The sequence below is a fragment of the Benincasa hispida genome, chromosome 12, assembly GCF_009727055.1.
Source record: "Benincasa hispida cultivar B227 chromosome 12, ASM972705v1, whole genome shotgun sequence".
Lineage (NCBI taxonomy): Eukaryota > Viridiplantae > Streptophyta > Magnoliopsida > Cucurbitales > Cucurbitaceae > Benincasa > Benincasa hispida.
This window is the reverse complement of record NC_052360.1, coordinates 58,022,954-58,047,890: the sequence shown is the minus strand read 5'-3', so window position 1 is coordinate 58,047,890 and position 24,937 is coordinate 58,022,954. Positions and strand designations below refer to the sequence as shown.

Genomic DNA, 24,937 nt, shown 5'->3' with positions numbered 1-24,937 from the left:
TTTCGTAAAGATTCACAAATTAGTATATCATTTAAGGGTTGTTTGAGGCACTGGGTTGAAATATGATGTCTAAAGTTCATATGTATGTATTTAGGTTGTAGAGTTATTTGGTTTAAGTTAATATATTTGTGTTTGGGGTGTGGAGTTGAGTTCATATGTCTGGGTATCTAGTGCAGTTTTTTTAATTCTAAATAATCTACTTTTATGATGGTTATTTTTGTTTTGAAACTTTTTTTCAATAATTCTATACATCTTTGTGTTGAATAAAATATGGATTGTAATTTTTCTTTTTTTAATTTGTTAAGTTTTTATTTCTTTCTTTCTTTCTTTCTTTCTGGATTATGAATAACAACTAATTCGCTACATTTCTTGCAGGAATATAGTAAAATGAAATGGGAAACCAAAAACAAATCGAAACTTTTGATTTCTAATTTTTCTCCATGAATTTCACCTTCTTCTTTTTCTTCTTCTTCTTCTTCCTCCTGTTGTTGCTCTGTATTTTTATTCTGTCATTAATTTTTTTTAATTGAATCACCCTCATCATCTTAATAATCAATTGAATGCTATCACATTTCTTCAACAATTTCACTTTCAATTCCTCCAAATTTGGAGGATCATCAGAGAATGATTCTCCATTTTTCACTATTTTTTGCCATAAAATATTCTAAGAAAAAATATCCATTTTATGGGTTTTTTTTGTTATATATTACATACTTTTCAACTGCATACATACTTTTCCAAATATCATAAACATTTATTTCATATGTGAGTTCAGTTAAGTAAATACATATTTTACAAATTTCTACATATAAGTATTACACTTATTGTAGACAAAATAATATTACTTATATAATCAACAACCCTACAATACACTTTAATGGTTATCGGTCTTATAATAGTCAAAAGTAATTGTCGAAGTTGATTATCGAAGATGATTTTTTATGGAGTTTGTAGTTGGAGATGGTTGTCAAAGTCTGAAGTTGGTTGCCACATAAAGGTGGTATTGGAGTTGGTCCTCGAAGTTTTTCGTCGGAGGTGGTTTTCGAGCCCGATGTTGGTCGTCGGAATTGATCGGCGAAAGTAGTTGTCAAAGTTAATCATCCAAGATGATTTTCGCTGGAGTTTGTTGTAGAAGGTGGTTGTTGGAGCTCGAAGTTGGTCACATGAAGGTGATATTGAAGTTGGTTGTTGTAGCTACTCGCTTGAATGTGGTTATTGATGTTGATCATCAAATGTGATTTTCATTGGCATTTGTAGCCGAAGATGGTTGTCGAAGCTTACAAAGGTGGTTGTCGGAGTTGGTCATCAGAGTTTGTTGTTGAAGGCGGTTGCTGGAACCCAAAATTGGTCATCGTAGTTGGTCGCGCGAAGGTGGTCGTCTGAGTTGGGTCACTGGAGTTGTCAATGGAAGTGGTTCTCAGAGCCCCGTAATTGGTTGTCATAATTGGTCGTCGGACTTGTCATTAGAGGTGGTTATCAGAGTTGCTTGCTTGAAAATGGTCATCAAAGTTGATCATCGAAAGTGATTTTCATTAGAGTTTGTAGTCAGAAGTTGTTGTCAAAGCCTATGAAGGTGGTTGTCAGAGTTGGTTATCGGAGTTTGTTTTCAGATGTGGTTTCTAGGACCTAAAATTGATCGTCAAAGTTGGTCACGCGAAGGTGCTCATCGGAGTTAGGTCACTAGAGTTATCATTGGATGTGGTCGCCGAAACCTGGAGTTGGTTGTCAAAGTTGTTATCTGAGGTGGTTGTCGGAACCCGAAGTTGGTTCCCAGAGTGTGGGAATGATAGTTGCCGACGGTGGCCCATGGATGAAGCCATTGAAGACATCGGAAGAAGGGAGAGTTGTGGTGAGTGGAGGTAAGTTGGTAAAATATATCAACTCAACTCTACCAACATTTAATGTTGGTGGACCAAATATTGAGTTGGTATATTATACCAACTCAAATCAACTCATGTTTGGTGAACCAAACACTCCCTAATTGTTTTTCGTAATAAGGAAATTCTTACAAACCAAATAAAAAATTATTGTATTTCATAATCTTATTTTAAAAAATCATATTTTCAAGAATTGTTCGATTTTCTTTTTCTTTATAATCAGACCAAGAGTTGGATAACAACCATTTTGGAAATTCGAATGCCAAATATTTTAAATCTTACATTTTTTAAAAAATATATATATAGTTTACTAATTAAATAAAAATAAAACCTATAGAAATTCATCTCAATAATAACAATTAGTGGATATTAGGTTAATAGAATTGAGATGGAGGACCTTTTTTTATTTTTTATTTTTTTTAAATAAAAAAATAAATAATAATAATAATAATAAAACCCCAAAGGAAAGGGAAATTGCTTACTTGATGGTTAAGACTAAGAATTTGTAAAGCTATTTTTTTAGCTCTTGAAAATAAAAGTTCCACCATCTTCTCAAAGTATGGAAAAAGTTAATGTTACATCACAATTAATTTACCTACTTCACACTTTTCCTAAACTTTTCAACAATGTTGTTCCCTCACTTTATTTCCCCTTTTGGAAAGTGAAAAAAATAATAATTATATATATTTGGTAATCAATCTAAAAACAGTGATTCCAACAAAAGCAATGGCCTTAATTATCTCAATAAGAATCAATCTCCTCAAATTATTTTGCACACAATAATTTCATTATAATCCATCATTGTTAAAACTATGTGCTAGAAATGAAATGTTTTACTCATTAAGGAAAAGAAGAAAGGAAATGAAATGTTACCATAGAAACATATATATGACTTTTGAATTCATTATGTTGTTTCAAACATAGCTATAAACTTTTTATGATAATCTTACTGCCTATAGAAAAGTGATCATCAAGAGTTAAAATCTTTCCATTCTAATTGCCCTCTTAAACAATGACTACTATTTTTTGTTCTTAACAACTAAAAATAATAAATAAATATTAAAATATTATTTTCGTCTATTGGTACATACTTGTTCTCTTAAATGTCTAATTTTACTCTTTATATTTTTAATAAATCTTAAATTTAAGGGTAATTATTTTAAATGGTAAAACTGCTAAAATATTTTCAAGTATAGAAAAATGTCATTATCTACAGTAATAGGTTGCGATAAATTGTGATAGACATCTATCACTAACATTAATAGATGTCTATCGCTGTCTATTACTAATAGATAGCAAAATTTTACTAAATTTATAAATAAATTGACTCATTTTCCTTTATTTAAAAGCAACACAAACGTAATCGTACTTTCAATTTGTTGTTTTATTTTTCTTTTAAATCTATCTATAACCACTTTCACTATAAACTTTTGGAAACATATGTACTTATTATATTTCTTTAATATAAAATTATTGTTATTATTTAATCAATTTATATAAAAATTAACTTCAAAAAATTACATTTAAATTCTATTGAACGTGTAGGGATTAAAATTAGATATTTAAAAATATAAGAATTAAAATAGAACAAAACTCCAAAATTTAGGTAAGAAAATAGTATTTTAACGGTGAAGAAAAGAATCTTGTCAAAATGGGCAGGTTCATCTAAATGATGGACATATCATAGACAAATAAAATGCATTTGAAAAGCACAAAAAAGAAAAGTTGGAAAGACCTTTTAGGAGACTTTTCTTTAAAATAAAAAGGAAAAAAATAATAATAATAAACCCACTTATTAGTGTCCTACATTCACTTCCCTCTTTGGCCTTAATTCCATGGCAAAAACAAATATATTTTGTCTTTCTTTTCCTATTATCAATCAATACATGTCTTTTCCTTCTAAAATCTAAAAGTAATTTAAGAAAAACATTGCCTTGATTTCCAATAATCAAGGATGAGATGTCTCACAACATTATACTGCTTGAAATTTGTCTATATATATATATATATACACACACATACAAACATACATCAATATCTACGCATTTATTCATTAATACTAATTAGAGGTGTACATGGATTGAGTTGAATGTATTTTTAGGACCAAATCGAAAATTCGAGTTGATTGGGTTGGCAACCAAAATGATCCAAATAAAATCTCTAACCCAATCTTTAAAATTCGAGTTGGGTTAGGTTGGGATGTTGGGTTAACACATGACTAATAATTAAAATCTCATGAAATTCAAATGTTAAATACCAAATTTCTATTATATTTATTGATAAATATCATAACAATCTTAAAAAAAAATATTAAAAAGTCACAAATTAATCAATACAATAATCAAACTTTAAACAAATTCGGGTTATGTTGGATCGACCCAAATTTTTTTTAGCCAATCTACAACCTATCCCAACCTAATAAAAATAGGATAAGTTGAACAAAACTCAATCCAAGAACAAAACTAACCCAACCTAACTCTTACATTTTGGGTTGGGTAATCCTAATTGTCGGATTATTTGAACACCTTCTAATACTAACACAATTAAATTCTAAAAAGAAAATTTAAGGGTAAATTTAATATGCAGGGCAAACTACTTTTTAGACTTGAGTTTTAAAGAATAAGTGTGTTTGGTCCTAAATTTTTTAGGATAGATGCAGTATTCTCTTTTGTAAAAAATGACATCTTTAATAATACATATTAGGAAAAGTTACTTTTTTTAGAGTTTGGAAGAATATGTGTGTTTGTTCTAGTTTTCAAAACATAATTTTTTAGTTCTTAGTTTTCAAAATGTACATTTTTAGTCCTTAAATTTTTAAGAATATGTTTAAAAAGTCTCGTAACTATTTGTTTTATTTTATATAATTATATGAAATATTGAACTACAAAAAATATGTTTAAAAAATAATTTTAGAGAGAACAAGTAAAGTTGGTCCCCTTTTCGTTTTCTCGAGGCATCAAGCGCTCTTGCTCTTTTGTATTTTTTTAAAAATCACTTTGCTAATTTAAAATAATAATAAAAAAAATTATTGCATGGACCTTTTAAACCTAATTTTTAACTTCGAGACTAAAAAAGATATATTTCCAAAACTCCGTGACTAAATGAATATATTCTAAAAAAACTTAAAAGACTAAAAATGTATGTTTTCAAAATTTAGGGACCAAACACATATTCTTCCAAACTCAGGAACTAAAAAAGTAATTTTTCCTAATATGTATTATGAAAAATGCCATTTTTTTATGAAAAGAAAACTACTTGAGTGTGAAATATACTCACACGAACCAATCTCTTCATATATGCTTATAGTTCAAAAACTTATTAGACAAAACTCATAGTCCAAAACCAAACTTGTAATCTAATCTAACCACCAAGTTTCATAATCTTTTAGACATCAACCTCCAGCCTATACTTCATTTCAAAGATAACAATAACAACAATAATAATAAATAATAATAATAATGGTCTGATGAAGCTGATTTGTGAGACAGAAATTCAAAAGGATGTTCTTAAAGTGGATTAGAGAGGCCCCACAAATGGTTCATTTTGCCATCTAACACAAAACACAAACAGAAACCAGAATTCTTAAATCCTAGGGCGCCTTCATAATTGTCGTTTCAGCCGATGAACTGACCACCATTATCTATCATTTTTCCAACTGTTTACCCATACTAATCACATGATTTCATATTTAATCAAATAATACATCTCTAGAGTCAAATGGACCAAAAAAAGGAAAAGAAAAAAGATGGACCCCTCCCCTCCAAAGGCTTGGAGATTCAATCAATATGCCAAAAGAACACCAGCAAAATAAGAGCAATTTTCTTTCACAGGGAAAGAGTCTGATTCTTCACAATCAAAATCAGCCCCCACCAATCTCTAGATGACATTTGTAACCAAAAAATATTCAACAAGTTTATTGAACTGCTTAGGGAATCAAAATTTAAAGTTGAAACCAATATTCGAACCTGAAACTTCTGTCAGTTTGGTAAATTAATTCTTTTTTCTTTTCTTTTTTGGTAAAAGGGGAGATAATCTATCATTGAGACAATAGACAGAAGGCACTTACAATACATGTTTTTAAGAAACTCTATTTCTTTGTCACACTTGGAACATCAAGTAAAAGACTCTCCAAGCCACAAATTTTCACCAATAACATAGAAGATAACAGGAACCACCATAACCGGGTGTCGTGGGGTGAGGAATGTAGAAAAGCTGGTGAGATGGGGAGGAGGATGCAAATATTAATAATCAAACGAAAGAAGTGTAAATATATATAACTTATCAGGTTTTTCCAGTTGAAATGCTTGGACTTCCCTGTGAGATTGCTATGTGCTGAGAGACCATGAACCGCACCCACCTTTTCTGAACATTGCTGGTGAAGAGTGTACATACATTACTAACAATTGCAACGATGAGAAGGCACTTGTATCCCCTGCATAGTACAATAGGCTACACAGCATTTTACTGCCAGGGGATGTGAGAGTGAGATTCACCGAGATTTCTGTTGTTTTTACTCTGGAAGATATGATGATGTTAGTGAATTGCTCCTACAATTCCTCTCCGCATCATTTCTGCAATATGCAAAGCGTTTGCATCATCACAGTTTCAGTATATAATGCAAAGATATTTCCAGAAAACACTAAAACCTAATATGATTATCATTCCATTTAACAGCCTAATGTAAATGATCCTTTACCAATAAATCAAACCTATATCTCAGTAGGCTATGGTTATTTGATTTGTTTGGTTGCTTTACAAATTGTAAAAATACATAATCTTGTTGGGAAACCTCCCTAGCCCATCGAAGAGGAAAAAATGTCATTGGCCTTTCCCTAAGGCTGAGTTGAGATGGATCATCGACCACCCAGGGGCAGACATGGCTTACTGAGCTAAGTGTTAACCGAGAAGACACATGTGTCTCATCCTTAATCCTAGTCAACTCATGATATGGCACTGATACACATACACATGTCAAGAAGAAAAACATACAAATATCAGGTATGGCTTACCGAGCTAAGTGTTAACCGAGAAGACACATGTGTCTCATCCTTAATCCTAGTCAACTCATGATATGGCACTGATACACATACACGTCAAGAAGAAAAACATACAAATATCAGGTCTTGTTAACAAATGATGCAACGAAAAACTCACACCCCCAAACACTTTGGTCCCTATCAATTGAAGAATGTATCAGACAACTAGCCTACCACCTAACTTTTTCACCAAGAGTCCATCACCCACCTAGTCTTTTCATGTATTCCAATTAAAAATCATCTCTAGGCAACGATGCCACAATCCAACCACCACACCACTCATAGATCACTTTAAGTGGATAGTTGAACTAGAGAAAGTATTGGATCCTCACAGGGATCCAAATTTATCATAATGGGAGCTCCTTGTTTAGAGGAATTCATTCGAGACAATGTAAACCCAGTTTCCCTACTCCACCCTGAGAACAAAGCGGCTTTGACCTAAGGGTAACCACCCCCACCCCCACCCACCCCCCGGTTAATACATCGTTTAGAAGGGAGGAGGGAAGAAATTCACCACTTGCTATGGCTGATTAGGTATGTATGTTGTTATTTAACTAGTTATATTTTGATGATTAAGCATGAGGTAAAGTTAAGTGTGTAAGCTTTGACTTTTAGTGTAAAGACCCTTTCTCCATAAGGGTGTGAACTTTGACTCTTTCAATCATTCTTTAATATATTTCTTTATTATAGTTGGGATAGATATCTCACATAAAAACCAACAAAGATTCATTGAGACAAAAACCAACTTAATATCATAAGATCAAAGTAAACTAACCTCGTTTCCTTTTAAGTTCTTCCTCAAGTTCTTCTTCCCATAGGAAATGCAACAGGAAGATTTATGAATATTTATTCATTCCATTTATTTTTCTTATTTGATTGTTTTGTTCATAGTTAATTTTTCCATTACGGTTAGGCCTCTTGTATTCTTTCCTTATCTTTAGGATAGCAATTTATTGTTTTCCTTCTTTAGTTTTCTCATCGTTGTTTTATAAGGAAGTATTCTTTGTAATTAATAATAATCTATTGTAAAAATATGTTTTGATTGAAAGACCCAATGTTCTTCATGGTATCAAAAGTGATCCTACTTTAAAATCATTCCTTTCTGATCTTTCTAAACACTCTTTAACCCATATCATAGCTAAAACCGCAAAAATTGATGAAATCAATCATAGCCTTGAAAGCCTTGGAAGGATGATGAACACTATGCAACAAGAAATGTAGAAGCTAATGAAAGGAAAAGGGATCCTACCAATGTTCTTGATGGTATCAAAGTGATCCTACTTTAAAATCATTCCTTTATGTTCTCTCTAAACACTCTTTAACCCATATCATGGCTAAAACTGCAAAAATTAAAGAAATCAATCTTAGCCTTGAAAGCCTTGGACGGATGATGAACACTATCCAGAAGCTAATGAAAGGAAAAGGGAGCATAGATACCAACTTTGCTCACACTGCACTTGCAAATTTTTTAGGTACTAATTCTTTTCCTGATAATAAATGGATTGTTGATATTGGAGCAAGCAATCATATAATTCCCTGCTTTTAAACCCTAACGAAACCTCAAACCCTTGAAAAACCAAGTCTCGTTTATCTACCCAACATTGACTCTGTCTATGTTACAGTGTCATTACAATTGCATGATAGTCTTGGTTTGAAGAAAGTGTTGTTCATACCTAAGTTTAGGTACAATTTGCTATATGTTAGTAAGATGACTAAAAATAGTAGCATGAGAGTAATCTTTTACCCCATTGGATGTCTATTTCAGGACCAGGAGAATAGGTTAATAGCCATTGGGAGACTTAATCAGGGCTTATATAAGATTGATGGAACAATGGAAAAAATACAACAACTTTTTGGGAATAATATGATTGTGGATAGACAGTTTCAAACTCTATTTTCTAGAAATGTTAGAAACTTTGAATGTAATGAGACTGATGCTTTGTTATGGCATGCTAGAATGGCACATTGTTCTTTTAATTATCTTAATCATATTAAGGAATTAAACATCCAAATTCCGAAGAATTATGTTTGTAATGTTTCTCCTATGTCTAAGGAGTGTAGAATAACTTTCCTAGAAAGAATTACAAAAATTGGGAAATCTTTTGATCTGATACACACTAATTTATGGGGTCCTTACAAAGTTAAATCCTACTCTGGAACTCATTATTTCCTCACAATTGTCGACGACTTTACTACTTGTCCATATTCAAAAAATCCTCAATGGGGTATTGTATTTTACTTGGCAGCTCATTAATTTCCTAGAAAACAAAGAAACAAGCAATTGTTTCTAAGTCATCGAAGCAGAATACTGAAGCATGGCCACTACTGTAACAAAACTCCAGTGAATAACTTCCATTCTTCAAGACTTGAATGTGAACTACTCTCTTCCAATACAGCTCTTTTGTGACAACAAGGCTACAATTCACATTGCCTCCAACCCTGTCTTTCATGAAAGGACAAAGCATCTCGATATTGATTACCATATAGTAAGAAACAAGCTCAAAGAAGGGTTCATCTCTGCCTCTTTTGTAACTTACTCCCAGCAACTTGCAGACCTATTTACGAAGCAATTGAGCTCGTCCAAGCTTCAAAGCTTTATCTTCAAACTTGGTTTTGGTTACATGCTTACACTATCTCCCAGCTTAAGGGGATATAGGAAATACAACAAAAAGATTTACGAAGATTTATTCATTCCATTTATTTTCCTTATTTGATTGTTTTGTTTATAGTTAGTTTTCCCATTATGGTTAGGCCTCCTCTATTCTTTCCTTATCTTTAGGATAGCAGTTTATTCTTTTCCTTCTATAGGTTTCTCATTGTTTTTTTATAAGGAACTATCATTTGTATTAATAATAGTCTATCGTGAAAATATGCTTTGATTGAAACCCTACCCTAATGTTCTTTGGTATATAATGCAAAGACATGCACAGAAAACACTAAAACCTAATATGATTATCATTCCATATAACAACCTAATGTAAATGATCATTTACCAATAAATCGAATCTATATCTTAGTACATTATGGTTATTTAATCTGTTTGGTTTCTTTCCAAATTGTAAATACATAATCTTGTTGGGAGAACCTCCCTAGCTCATTGAGGAGGGAAAAATGTCATTGGCCGTTCCCTAAGACTGAGTCAAGATGGAGCATCGACCACCCAGGGACAGAGATATGGTTCATCGAGCTAAGTGGTAACCGAACAGACACATGTGTCTCATCCTTAATCCTAACCAACTCATGATATGTCAGTCCACATACGCATGTCAAGAAGAAAAACATACAAATATCGGAAGGTCTTGTAGCCAAATGATGCAATGAAAAATTCACACCCCCAAACACTTTGGCCCCTAGCCTACCGCCTAACTTTTTCACCAAGAGTCCATCACCCACCTAGCCTTTTCATGTGTTCCACTTGAAGTCATCTCTAGGCGACGATGCCACAATCCAACCACCACACCACTCATAGATCACTTCAAGTGGATAGTTGAACTAGAGAAAGTATTGGATCTTCACAAGGATCCAAATTTATCATAATGGGAGCTCCTTGTTTAGGGGGAATCATTTGAGACAATGTAGACCCAATTTCCCTACTTCCACCCTGAGAACAAAGTAGCTTTGACCTAAGGGTAACCACCCCCGTTTAATACATTGTTTAGAAGGGAGGAGGGAAGAAATTCACCACCTGCTATGGCTGATTAGGTATATTGTTATTTAACAAGTTATATTTTGAGGATTAAGCATGAGGTAAAGTTAGTGTGTAAGCTTTGACTTTTAGTGTAAAGACCCTCTCTCCAAAAGGTTGTAAACTTTGTACTCTTTCGATCATTTTTTAATATATTTCTTTATTATAGTTGAGATAGATACCTCACATAAAAACCAACAGAGATTCATTTAGACAAAACCCAACTTAATATCATAAGATCAAAGTAAACTAACCTCGTTTCCTTTTAAGTTCTTCCTCAAGCTCTTCTTTCCATTTCCTTTGTCTTTCAGAGAAACTGCAGGCAAATTTTCCATTATTGACTGTTAAATAACTTACCACAAATAAGGTATACATATAAGCTAATAAATTACAACCTTGGTGTTGAAGAGTCTGGCTGGGTTTGAAGTAATTTGTTCCATTCCCCAAGTTGCGGGGACTGAATTTCCTGAAGAGCTCGATCTTGCAATATGCTAGCTTGTTTTATACGGCTCTGACGGCTGGAACAGTTACCAGCATCAGTTGATGAGAGTCTTTTACCACGCAGTTTACTTGGTGACCCACATTTGGGAGGCAATTTCAAAAAATTAGATACACTCTTGATATTCTCAATTCCAACTGTTCCCAAGGCATTAGCTGCATTAACTGTGCTGCGGAACTCTTCGTATAAAGGTGTTTGCAGCTTCTTCAGTTCTAGAGCCTAATGTTTATTTCAGAGGAGAAATATTAATTCTGACATAAGAAATATCATGCTGCGTTGTGCAAGCTTAATAAAGAAAACAATAATTCCATCACTCAGAAATATCTTGGAGAAATAGAAGTACCTTTTCATCCAGGAAGGCTTTAATCTTTGATTCCGTAACCTCTTCGTCATCCTCAGCTGCTGATTGACCACAAGGAAAAGTGAAGTCACTCCCCTTTCCAGTTTGAACGCCAGACAATTCCATTAAATTCCCTCCCAACTCTGAGCTCTCATCCAAGTCATCAGTGGGTTCACTCATAGGATTGAAACTCTGGTAAAAATGGAAATGTGCTCATTCTTGGTTTTATTTAAAACAAAACAAAATCAGAGAATCAATATATACCTTATTCAAATCAGTTGATGATATAATAGATTTATACTTCATTGATGAACTAACAAATAGATCTTTATCATCTATCTGGCACATATCATCCTCAAAATTGCTCGAGCCCCAGTTGGACCGTGACCCATAGTTCCCAGAAAATACAGAAGAGCACCTCAAGCTACCCATTTCACAAATATTTTTCAAGCCCTCACAGGTTGAACGTTGGATTGTAGACTTCTTACTGCACATGGCCAACAAAAAAACATTAGTCTAGAGTGCACAGTTTGACAGTGGGCAACAAAAATCATCAACTAAACCCAGAAATTTAACAAGCATTAATTGAGGTCCTTACAGATCATTAGAGTTCAGCCTAGAATCAGCAACCTGTTTCCCAGATTCCTGCAATAGCAATGATGTTAAGATGGGATGGTAAAACCATTGAAGAAACTAAAGTTATACAACAACTATACAAACCGCAAAAGAGGCACAGACTGCTGCAACAGGTTCTTGATACTCACATAAGACAAATGGATGCTACATATCCAATGAAAATGGGTATGAGTAGAGCTTTCTCGAACACAGATAAATACATATCTTGACCAATTGATAAGAAACGCCTAAATAATTTAGATATACCTGCAGCAAGTCTGATGCAGTAGGCCTTGAGTTTGGTTCCCTGTGAGCATTTTTGAACAGTTATAGATGAAGTTAAACAGAGTAAATGTTTCAATCAATCTTATTGATAATGAAGATATCATTAACTCTTCCAGGGAAAAAAAAGTCTAAGTGAATAGCAAAAGTCTGAGTTTCGAAAGTACTCTTGTAGACATTTTAACAGAAAATCTTTAGCCTCAGCAGATAGATGCTCAGGAATGGGCGGATGGGACTTAGTATTCCCTATATGGAAAAGAGCAGCAACCTGAAAATAGCATTCAAAAATCATTGATAAATTATTCGAAGAAAATGTAAGAACATACATGCATGTTAAAGTAAATTCACTTTCTAACCTCTTGATACTGTTGGCTCCATGGAGGTTTCCCTGTTGCCATTTCAATAACAGTACACCCCACACTCCATATATCCGCAGAGCTAAGACATCAAATTAAGAAGAGCAAGAGTTCTAAATGTTAGCTTCTTTAGAAGAAAACTTCATGTTTTTCTTCTACTACTTTTGTTACATCACCATTATTATTTAAGAATAAGTTTGAGCACATTTGCATATCTCCCATGCACTACAACAAATTGGTTCACATCAATGGCATGGTTTAGATTTCAACACATTTGAATTCTTCCTATGCATTAAAATATATGTCCATGTCAACGGCATGGAGTGAAACAGTTAAAGCAAACAAGACTGTTCACCATAGGATGATGATTCTTACAAGCTATGTCCAGTCTGGAGAATAACTTCAGGAGCCATCCAATATGGAGTACCCTTCATTGATTTGGCTCCATTTATAGTTGCCTGTAGCATAAATGCTAATTATTATGTTAAGAATACTAATAATTAATTTAGATAACTAAATTAGATAAACAATGGGCAATACCAGCTCAACAACTTTCTTGGATGCACCAAAATCTGCAAGTTTAATACACCCCTTATTGTCTACAAGAATATTTGCACCCTATGTCGAGCAGTACATTATTCAGTTAATTTCTATTTAAAGAAAAGAAAAAGAAAAAAAAAATAGAAGGTTAAAAGTTAAAACTCTTCCTCCTCTAAAAGGGGTTTCACCATCACCTTTATATCCCTATGCATGATGCCGTTCTTATGAAGGTACTCAAGCCCCAATAATAGCTGCTTCGTGTAGGTTTTTATAACCTAATTTAGAAAAAGATCAATAACCATTAGCAAAATTTCAACATTAAGTTTATTCTATTTCAATACTGAGAGGTTCAAAGACTAAAGATACAAATATACAATCACTTACAGACTCAGGAAAAGACCCAAATTTCCCTAACAGAGATGATATTGATCCTCCAGGAACAAACTCCAATAGAATATTTAATGAATCTTCCTCTCTAGCAGTTCCCAGATATCTCTAAAATCACAAGAAGGAAAATAAGGAAGAAGCTACCACAACTCAAGAATAAAAAACTAGTAAATTCCAGTTACCACAATATTGGGGTGAGAAAGATTCTTCAAAAGCCTCACTTCCTCCTCCAGCTCCCGTATGTGAGCCTGAATAGTAATGTTAAACGTAAAGTGTGAAAGTGTGTTCGGGGAACTCAATTCGAACCGAGAAAAGTACAGAAAAATTGCTATCTAATTTCAACTGCAAGTCATCCACATCAAGCAAGCTTCAAATTACTAAACGTTCTCACTTGGGCTTTCTCCCTTGAAGCACTATTAGCCGCAATTGAGACCTGCAACCGACGCAGAGGAATTTAGAAACCAGAATTTCAAAACCGATTACAACCAAGAACTTCATAAAAAATGATCTACAATAACTGACTTGTTTGACTGCAAGAAGCTCTCCAGAATCGAGATTCATCCCCATATAAACTCTACCAAAAGCACCACATCCGATCAACTCTCCCTTCCGCCACCAAATCGGAGGCGCATCTTCCTTTGCAACCGGAGGCAGAGCCCGCAGTGACTGCTTAGAAAACAGTCCATTACGAGATTTACGGATGCTGGAGCCGATCTTCCCTACAAGGCCACCGAACCTCCCACCGTCGTCACCGTCGGGAGCAAGAAATACCAAGGATCGACGAACAGATCCGAAAAAATCTTGCATCGTTGTGAAGACTCTCAGATCGCTAGAAGTTGATGGAATTGGGGGAAATTAGTGTTTAGGGTTCTATGAGACCAAATCTAACTGTGGCCGAGTGGGAATTTGAATGGAGATAACAACGGTCGAATTTCTATTTTCAAAATTAAATAATTTGACGAATTTGATATCTTTGAGATGGTGGACTAATATTTGAGGTTTTTGCATATCTGACCCTATACTTTTTGTATTTTATATTTGCTTCGTCCCCGAAGGTTCCTTTGTTATACCCTATTTTCCTCCGTTTACGTGTCATCAATGGGAAATATTAATTTATGCCCTGGGTTGCATCAAAAGTAATAATTATACCAATTTTTTTTTAATACAAATAATTATACCAATTTAATCTTTAAACATTTACAATTTATATCTTTAAAAAAAAAAAAAAAAAAAAACCTAACGAGAGTTTAAGGACTATTGTTTTTAAACAAGTTTAAGGGTTATATTAATACAATTATTAGTTTGGTTTGCTTGCATACTTAATTATTTGATTAAATTAGTAAATGAGCTACGTGTATTGCACGTATTTTTTAATCTTAAAAATACCTACTTGAGTTGAATTTGAGAAAATCTACGTTTATTATTAAAGATTAAATAAAATAATATTTGAATAATGGCATTGAGAAGATCTATTGATTTTCTTTCACAATATTGTAATTTTTATGTTAATTACATTGATTACTTTAATTGTAGGATTTACAAAATCATTTAAATTTATGTACCATTGGAATTTAGAAGTTTTCAACGTATTTAAAGTATAGATTTCAACCCCGATACCCTACTATTTACCAAGTTTAATTTATAGTTTGTTCATTTATTGGAGTTGTAGATGTTAACCAATTAAGTAAAATCATGGATAGGCAAAACTATGATATAAATTTAATTTTAAGTGAATTGATAAATAGTTATTTTAGAATTATTTAAATCTACAAATGTAATAAATAACCTCTCATTCAAATATTTTATCTAGTTTTTCTGATAAAAAAAATTCTAAATTTTGATTTTTTTTCTTAAAAAAAAAAAATCGATATAGCATGTAGACTTTTAATTTATATATATTTATGTTATTTTTAAAAATTTTGTGATAATCCTTCCTTAGTTTAAAAGAATAATTTTTTTTTTATTTGGATGATTGGATTGTTTTTTTTTTAATTTAAACCAAAATATATATGGTTAGAAATTTCTTGATAATCCTTCCTTTTTTTATTATTATTTTGATTGTTCTCCGAATGGTAAACTTTAACTTAAATTAAAATATTTTTCCTATTTTTTAAAAAAATTCTGTGATTCAAGAAAAACGAAAGGACAAAAAAATGAAAATGATTTTTGACCTTTTTGAGCGAATATAATTCTATGGAAAAATAGAACATCTTGAATCGTCCATTTCGATGTATAAAAAATGAAGAAGAATTTACAAATTGATAAAACCCGACGGGTGATAATTCTTCATTGGTCACAAAAAATCTTAATATTATTTTTTAATATATATATTGAACTGATGATTTGATTATCATCTTAGTTTCAATCTTTAATTTAAAACAAAGTATCTTTTTTAATTTCGTTATAATTTTCTCGTAGTTAAAAAAAATATTTTTAATGTTGATTAAGATGATGTTATTATCCTTTCAATTTCAAACTTTAATTTAAAGATTATTTTTTTCCATTGTTGTAAACAATTTTGTAATGATCGCTAAAAAATTTAATTTTATGAGATGATTTCATTATCCTCCTAATTTTAATCATTTTTAATAAACTAATAATATTTGTATTTATAATCAGAAAACTTTAAAATAAAATTAAACCACTTTTATTAGAATTAAAAATCTTTTTTAATAGGAAAATTGTATTGGGTAGTTAAATATAATTGTGCATTTGTAATTGTAGCTTGAGTTTCTTAATCCTTTGCATCTATGGCAAAGAAAACATGCAACGTTTTTTTTCATGGTTATCACTTGTGTGTTTTTCTTTTTTTTTCTTTTTTTTTTTTGTTGCTTTTTTGCGTTTTTCTTTTTCTTTTCTTCTTCTTTTTTTATCATTTACTTTTTTTTTTCTTTTTCTTTTTTACAATGTTGTGCATGAATTTTTGTATTTCTTAGGTGTGAGGTTTTTTTCTCATTTTTAATTGTTGGTGTGATTTTCTCTCGTATATTTTTTGTTATTCTCTCCTCTAGATCCTGTATGAACCATATTTTGTTCTTTTTCTCAATCTTATGTGATTTTTTTATTCGACTTACCTTTTTTTTTTCTCTCAATTCCTTGTGATTTTGGTTTTTCTATCGATCATCGTTTCTTTTTCATAGTGTGAGTTCTAAAATTTAAATATACAAAAAAGAAGAAAAAAATAATAAGATTTACAAGTGTACCTAAAACCAAATAATGATGTTATAATAATATGCTTGGGAGATAGCAAATCTTCATTTTTATTGTATTCACTTTCTCAAATTTAGTATATCTAACAACAATGTACATTTAGTATATTATTTTGAAGTAAAGTATGTATCACTTAAAATGTGGTATATTAACAAGCATATCTTACAATAATCAACATTTCAAGTGTATCAACATTATATCTAATATTAATCAACATTTAATCAGTAACTTATTTTAAAGTAAAACATGTGTGTTTCATTTTATAAGCATAATATTCCAAGTATATCAATTCTAAACATGTGTGTTTTTATCCTTTTTCTTCTTAGTAATAATATATATATATATATATAGTATAGATATAGCTTTTTTTTAATATAAAAATATGTACACTTTATAGCAAAAATATCCAAAAGTACAAAGCACCTTTGGAACTTTTGGCTATAAAGTGTAAATATTTTTAGGATTTTTCTATTTATAAAAATTTTCCTAAAACGAATAAATCAAAATTTTCTAATTCAATTCTAAATTTCTAAATTCTAAAATTTTCAAATTCTCCAGATCCTCAATTATCAAATCTCATGTCAAACTGCGTCAAATAATTGTTTTATCAATTATCTCAATTATGGCTCCAAACATGAAATAGAAGTTGTATGATAATCAGATAGCAATCACAAAATACTCAATATCAAATAGCAATCGGTATTACTAATTGCTATTTGATTGTTGTAATCAGACAAAATCAGGTAACAATTAGTATAATTGACAATTTGACAACCATTATCATATAGCAATCTGTATCGTTGATAACCATTATTAGATAGTAATCAGACAACAATCAGATAGTAATTGGTATCATTGACAATAATAATAATAAAAAAACATTCAATATCAAATAGCAATCAAACAACCATTAGATAGCAAATAAGTATAAGATAGCAATTAGATAACAATCAGTATCAATTAGCAATCAAAGAAAACAATCAGTATCATTGACAATTAGGATATCATATAGTAATCAGGTAACTATCATATACAATAAAAAATCAAATGAAAATCAGATAGCAATCACATAACAATCACATAGAAATCGGATAGTAATCAAATTCCAGGTGAAAGCCAGTGAATCGTGGCTGCACGGGTGGGATTTTCCATATTTACAAAAAAGCATAAATTAGGGACATACTCTAAATTTTTTATTTATTGTTTTAATTAAAGTTGCAATTGCCTCTTTTTAATATACTACAGCTACTATTCACTTTTTTTTAAAAAAAAAATCTTTTGTTATTCTTCTTTTTTTATATAAAAAGGCCAGTTGCAAGCATATCAAAATAAGTTATAAAAATTAGACACATATCCACATAATATAAATTTTGTAAAAACAACAAAATCAGTCCACCAAGCCCAATTTAAATACTTACACATGGAATTTAATTGTTATCTTATTGCTATCCGATTATCATATGATTATCTTCTATTTTTTGTTACTTCAAATAGCCATTTGATTACTTCTAATTGTCATCTGATTATCTTTTATTCTTTGACACATAGTTACTAGTTTATGATATTATCATCGGATAATATTCTATTCTTTGACACGTGGTTAGTTGTTTATGTCTTGTCATCCAATCACTTTCTATTCTTTGATACATAGTTGTTTATGAAATTGTCATTTGATTGTCTCCTGATTACCTTTTGATATTTATCTTATTACCTTCTAATCTTTGACACGTAATTAGTAGTTTCTAATATTGTTACTTGATTACCTTTTATTTTTGTTAATTAGTGAGTAGTTTCTGGTTGCCTTTTGATTGTCTTGTTCTCTGCTGCGAAAGTAAAAAATGTCTTTATTGACTCAGATACTTATTTGTTATATAATAATTGATTGATTACTAATTGATTGTTTTTTTATTATTATCTGACGTATGCATATTGTTATCTGATTGTTTACCTTGAAAATAAATTCAATTGCATGTTGATTACCAATTACAAGATTCAAAACATGGGAGAGTCCATGTCGCAATTAGGCATCAACTACAATACATCCAAAACAACAATCAACCCATAAATCAAAACCCCAATACAAAACACATCCACAAAATTGCAAGAGAAAAACCACATCCAACTTTCCCAGGAATAATGCAATGCTAAATCATCCAATTATATCACACTTGCATTTACAAAATCATTAACCAATGCAGGGAAATTTAGGCACATACTAAAGAGAGAACTTTGTTTAGCATTATCCAATCTCATGACGCCAAAAAAGATATAACAAATTAGGAGTTATTTGTACAACATTATTAGTTTTTGGTTGAGTTCTTCCTCTAATCCCTGGCTCTTTAGTTCTTCAACCTTTATATTATAAGCAATAATAACCTGTAACAAATTAGGGCTACTCAAGATCAAGGATGATTTCTTGGAATTAGGGTTTTTATTTTAGTGAATTGATTAAATTCAATTAAATTACTTAATCGTATGAACATCCTCTTCAGAGTCCGAGTCTTCCGTAGTGATTCACATATATAACTGTTGTATTACAAGAATAAAGTTTCGGAGGAATTTAAGCGAACTTGAGAAATATGGAAAATGTGCAAAGAGATTAGGGTTGTTCACATTACGAATTCCATGGAGGGCTCGTTTGATGTTTAGAGTCAAAATCAGATTTGTAGGTTTTTCCATGAACAACTTCTTGTAGAAACAAAATTCCAAAAAAAAAATTGATTGCAGAGATGAAACAGAAAGAAGAGAAGTTGAGAATAAGTCTCTGCGACCTAATTTTAATTTCTTAAAATCCAAATCAAAGTAAAGATGAAGAATGTGAAGAACATGTTCCATCGATCGATCAAAACTCACCTCCTTCGAAATTGGAGATTGTGAATAGGAAGTCACGTAAAATAGATTCATGATGGCGATTGTATTAATTTCATCACTATTGACGGACAAAACGAAGGTGATGGTGGTGGGAAGTGATGACTGAAACTAGAAGAAAAGTTTAGAGAGGAAGGGAGAGAGAGCGAGGAACTTGCAGATGAAGGGGGTTTAGAGAGAAAGCAAAGGGGGTTTGAGGGTAAAATGGGAATATAGAAAAATTAAAAATGAAAGTTTGAATTTTTTGCTATTTCAGCAAAATCTAAAACATATGGATGCTATATGCAACTTTAGTTTACTACCTGATACAATTTCTCAAAACAAAAACTATTCAATTTAAATCTCAATCTTAATCTCACACACAATCAATAAAAATAACTACAAAGAAGATTGCCTTCATTAGATATCTCAAATAGAATAAAAATGGTAGAAAAGGAATGGAGAAAAAATATAACAAAATATAAAAATAAGTAAAAGAAATAAGAAAGAAAGAAAAGAGAGAGCTTCTAAAAGAAATTGAGAGCATAATCTAACCATTTATATATGAAATTTAATTTGATTTAATCTTAAATCAAATCTCCAAATTATTAGTTAAAATTATATTTTTATTTTTATTTTTTTCTTTTAACCTGAGATAAAATGTGATATAAAAAAACGGAAACAGAGTATCATACAAAACAATTTCTTTAAAAAATGAGAAACATTAAATGAGAGTTAATAATTGGCCCTAAGATAACAATTTTAATGATACCTATAAGATAGAAAAATGGTAAAAAAAATAATCCTTTTAGAGTTCTACCTTTCACAACTAGCATGTTATTTGAAAACTCTTAAAAATTAGCTTTTTTAGGTGTTTCTTGACCAAGATCGTCATCGAGATTTGTATAAAAAGTAACTTTTTCAATTTATATCCAAACTATTGATTCTTTTGGACTGAAATCTCAATCAGAATGAGATCTAAATCCATTTAGATATCAGTAAATCAATTTGAAAATAAGTGGAAACATAAATTAGGAGTAAAATTTGCAACATTACACAAGATTTTAGATTATTTGAGAAAAACTAAGAAGAGGCAAGAGTTGATATAAGATTTGGAAATATTGCATAATATTTGTAAAAAATTTTGTGAATCTTGGTGTTCATACCCAGCAAATTTTCATCGAAAAAGTTGACCTCGATGTTCATCCCAGACAAAATTGTATTGAGAAAGCTCGTTGGATAGAAGATGAAATTTTATTTTATTTTTTAAAATCTTGATGTCATCTTGATGGAGAAAAATTATTTGAAGTGCTAGTGGTGAAAGATAAAATTTTAAAAAGTTATTTATGATTATTTCCTAATAAGATAAGATAAAATAATTGTTAAAAAAAATTAAAATTAAAATATAATAAAAAATAAAGATAAAAATATCCACGGAAGACGAAGAACTGAAGAAAGCTCAAAAAAATCTTTACCATCTTACTCTGTCTTCTCAATCTCAACCTAACGACGTTTTTCTTCAAAATTCACAGGTAATTGAATTGAAACTCCGCACACAAATTGGATTTCACTTTCGTTCATACAGAGTCCCATAAATTCACGATTCCGATTCCCAAGAAGATACATATTCAACTGCTGCATACCATATATATATATATATATATATATATTCCTTTGTGTCACTTTCATTCGATTCCTACCTGCAATCGGATCACCATAGTACTTCCTTCAATTCCTTGTTGCCGCTTTCATGATTTAATTTCACTCAACACCCATTCGTCTCTCTCTGCCCTTTTTTCCGGTGGGTGGGAATTGGGATGGATCTGGAATCTTTGTCGGAGGCAACATCCGGAGCCATTGGGTCTCTGGTGAGTACCACTGTTTTATATCCTCTTGATACTTGCAAAACTAAGTATCAAGCTGAGAATCAGTCTCAACATCAGCGGAAGTACAGGTTTGTTGCTCTCAATTTCACTCCCTTTTTTGTTGTTCGCCCACCTTTCCTAAAATGTTAATTAGGTCGGATTGAATCTATTCTGTATTATTGATTTTGATGAGGAAGTTCAATTTTTATATTCATGATCTTTACTGCTGCTGTTATGAAATTAGGGCATTTGATCAGTGAAATTCTATTGTATTTGTCCGGGATAAACTTGTAGGGAAATAGAACATCTCTAGCGTATTCCAGGTGTAGGTGGCTCTCTGATTTACATGTTAGATCTACCATTACATTGGATTTTTGGCCCACTAGAAAATTTTGTTTGAGTTCAACAAAATTTGGAGTTGGTAGGTGTCTAAATTAGTTGAGCTATACTTTAGGTTACTTATCCACTAGATAATTCAAATGGTTCGATCATCAATTTCTAGGAAGCTTCACCGATATAAAACTTAGGGACAATATGTGGGACTTTGACCTCTTATCTCTGATCGAGAGCATATGCTTAAACTAGTTGAGCTATGTTGAGGTTAGCTTGTACTTGGGTCTTGTACTTAGGGTGTCAAAGCGTGTTTCCAAATCAAGTCCTTGCTATCAAGGTCAGTTGGACATTGATCCCTGTATTAGGCATAGATGGAATTGGATCCGTCAGTGGCAAAGAGTGACCGTGTATGTCTTTTTGATGGTTGAAAACTGGGAGATTCTCAATAATGTAGATCGTTTGCATAATTGAAGTTTGAATTATGTTGTCATTGGACATATGTTTTTCAATATTTTGATTTAGGTTGTGCTGTGGTTTAAAATTACTGTGATAAACATGACTTAGTGCCATGGCAAGGTTTGATTGAATGAGAAGTTTATGCAATTTTACTCTTTTGTCCTTATGCAGAAACATATCCGATGTGCTGTGGGAAGCAATTTCAACTGGTCACGTGGGTTCATTATATCAGGGTCTTGGCACAAAAAACTTCCAGTCCTTTATTTCATCGTTCATCTACTTCTATGGATACAGCTTTTTAAAGAGAATCTACTTGAAGAGAAGTGGGAATAAAAAGATTGGAACAAAAGCAAATCTGATGGTTGCTGCAGCAGCTGGGGCCTGTACGGTTGTATTGACACAGGTGTAAATAACTAACAACACTTCTTTACTTATGTATATTATATATTTATGCTTTTCATTAAAAAGCCTCTGATTTTAGGAGATATTTTGTAATCAGTCTTTTCTTTATTAACCTCAACTGGAGGTACCTTTTTTTTTAGAGGTAATTTGGCAGAGAACCTTCTTCCTCTGGCCTCTAGGTTGTATTCATAATTTCATATATCATGGCTCCATGACATTAAACTTCATATCATATGGTTCTTCTGGCTATTTCCCCTGAAATTGAGTGGACCAGTTTACGCTTTTTAGGAAAATCAGTGAGGGTTAATCTGTACTAAATTCAATAGCTTCCTTGAACTCCCCCATCTTTTTTAACGGAACACAGATCTTCCAGTGAATTATTTGTTGTTCTGCTCAAGTAATCTTGGTTTATTTATCATTTCAGCCTTTGGATACAGCATCCTCTAGGATGCAGACAAGCGAGTTTGGGAAGTCCAAAGGACTCTGGAAGACACTCGCGGAGGGTACCTGGAGTGAAGCATTTGATGGTCTCGGAATATCCCTTCTTTTGACATCAAACCCATCTATTCAGGTATTTTGGATTCCTTTTGACAATTTTAGATACAAAACAGATGTAGAAGTCATGTAATGCAATTACTGCCGCCACTTCTAGGAGATTTTTGCTCCAATATTCCAAATAGACATTAGTTTCACAAATTACATGCTGGCAGATCAACTATATGCCATGCTTAGTTATATTTCATTTAATAATTTTCCCTGAATGGATACTAGAACGAAAATGTTTATAGATGTCAGAAGAAACTAACATAGCATGTATGTATCACAGTACACCGTGTTTGATCAACTGAAACAAAGGTTACTCAGGACTCAACTGACGCATGAATCGGGTATAGAGTCATCCCCAGAAGCTCTCTCGGCCTTTTTTGCTTTTGCGCTTGGCGCCCTCTCGAAATGTGTTGCTACAATCTTGACATACCCTGCTATCAGGTAAAAAATCAATTTGAGCTACCATCTTAATATTGAGACGTGTTTTCACCCCTAGCTAGATTTTGTTTTAAATGTTCTGCCCCTTATCAGATTTTTTGGGGGGTTGTCACACGTCTAGATCTTTTCTTCTGTAGGCAAAGTAAATTTCACACTTGCTGTAGCTCTGAATTCCTCTACCCTATGCTAGTACATACTCCCATTCAATGTTTGACATGTCATTAAATAATATATTATTTTATTTCATGAACCCACCCCGTTAAGATTAAATAATATATTATTTTATTTCATGAACCCACCCCATTCTTAACGCTTCTTTTATGACAAACAATGGATGAATGTAGGATAGACTGTAATACTACAAATTTTCTCCAATGCTTTATTAAAAAGTGTAGTGAGGTTTGGATATAGGTGTAAGATTGTGATCCAGGCTGCGGAATCAGATCAAGAAAGGAACAAGGACAAACAACAGGACGATAAAAAAACCATCTCGGGTGCACTTAATACTATTTGGAAAAGAGAAGGTTTGCTAGGATTTTTCAAAGGATTAGAAGCGCAAATACTGAAGACTGTGTTGAGTTCTGCATTACTTTTGATGATAAAAGAGAAGGTGGCAAAGACCTCTTGGATCATATTGCTTGCATTTAGAAAGTATCTCTTTGTTACCAATACAAGATTAAAGGGTGCTTGAGTTTAAGCATTAGGCTTAAATTTTTTAGGCGATATCTAAGATTTGATATAGTCCCAATTGGATTTCTGCAACCTATGAAGGAAAACAGAGTTTCTTTTTATTCAGTTTGTTGCATGGTATGCTGTATGAGTTCAATAACTTTACATTTATCTATTTTTTCAGTTTTTAATGGTAGGAATTAGGTCATAGATTCAAAGTGTAATCTAGTATTCTAAGAAAATATCTTGTTAGATTGGATTGGTTGAACATTGTTAATTATATAATAATAATGATTATTATTATTCTATATCTAGTGATTATGGAAAAACAAGTATCATTAACTTGTAAAAGTTTCATCTAATAAGCTTAAAACTTACAAGAAAGTGAGGAAAGCAGTAACCATTGCCTCTTTGCAATATGATTCTCATATCAGACTGTTCAAAATGAAAAGTATGACAGAAACAACGAAGGCAATATACACTTTTGATCAAATTTAAACCTGATTTCCATTGATCTTTGGGTTAACAAAACTAATATTTTTTGGTCATTAAGC

At 31.8% G+C, this 24,937-nt stretch overlaps 2 protein-coding genes across 3 annotated transcripts; one reads left to right on the top strand and one right to left on the bottom strand.

The window, feature by feature from the left end:
* Positions 1-5,666: 5,666 nt before the first annotated feature.
* On the bottom strand, positions 5,667-14,614 carry LOC120092656 (mitogen-activated protein kinase kinase kinase NPK1). Of its 2 annotated transcripts, XR_005486112.1 has the most exons (18): positions 14,140-14,614; positions 14,009-14,050; positions 13,800-13,865; positions 13,615-13,725; positions 13,425-13,505; positions 13,231-13,308; positions 13,066-13,148; positions 12,691-12,772; positions 12,502-12,602; positions 12,320-12,359; positions 12,158-12,217; positions 12,036-12,082; positions 11,702-11,924; positions 11,441-11,629; positions 10,994-11,316; positions 10,853-10,914; positions 6,763-6,954; positions 5,667-6,448 (listed from the first exon to the last, which is right to left on the bottom strand). XR_005486112.1 is itself a non-coding variant. In XM_039050803.1 (17 exons), the coding sequence occupies exons 1-17, from the start codon at positions 14,422-14,424 to the stop codon at positions 6,411-6,413; spliced, it is 1,911 nt and encodes a 636-aa protein (XP_038906731.1). In that variant the 5' UTR covers positions 14,425-14,613; the 3' UTR covers positions 5,676-6,410. The 2 variants fall into 2 exon arrangements, 1 of the variants encoding a protein (XP_038906731.1); XM_039050803.1 differs by lacking the exon at positions 6,763-6,954 and having other exon boundaries at positions 5,676-6,448; positions 14,140-14,613.
* Positions 14,615-21,117: 6,503 nt separating this feature from the next.
* LOC120068444 (peroxisomal adenine nucleotide carrier 1-like) lies at positions 21,118-24,558 on the top strand. Its single transcript, XM_039020214.1, has 5 exons — positions 21,118-21,628; positions 22,500-22,731; positions 23,155-23,301; positions 23,557-23,717; positions 24,126-24,558. The coding sequence occupies exons 1-5, from the start codon at positions 21,492-21,494 to the stop codon at positions 24,403-24,405; spliced, it is 957 nt and encodes a 318-aa protein (XP_038876142.1). The 5' UTR covers positions 21,118-21,491; the 3' UTR covers positions 24,406-24,558.
* The last annotated feature ends 379 nt before the right edge of the window (positions 24,559-24,937 follow it).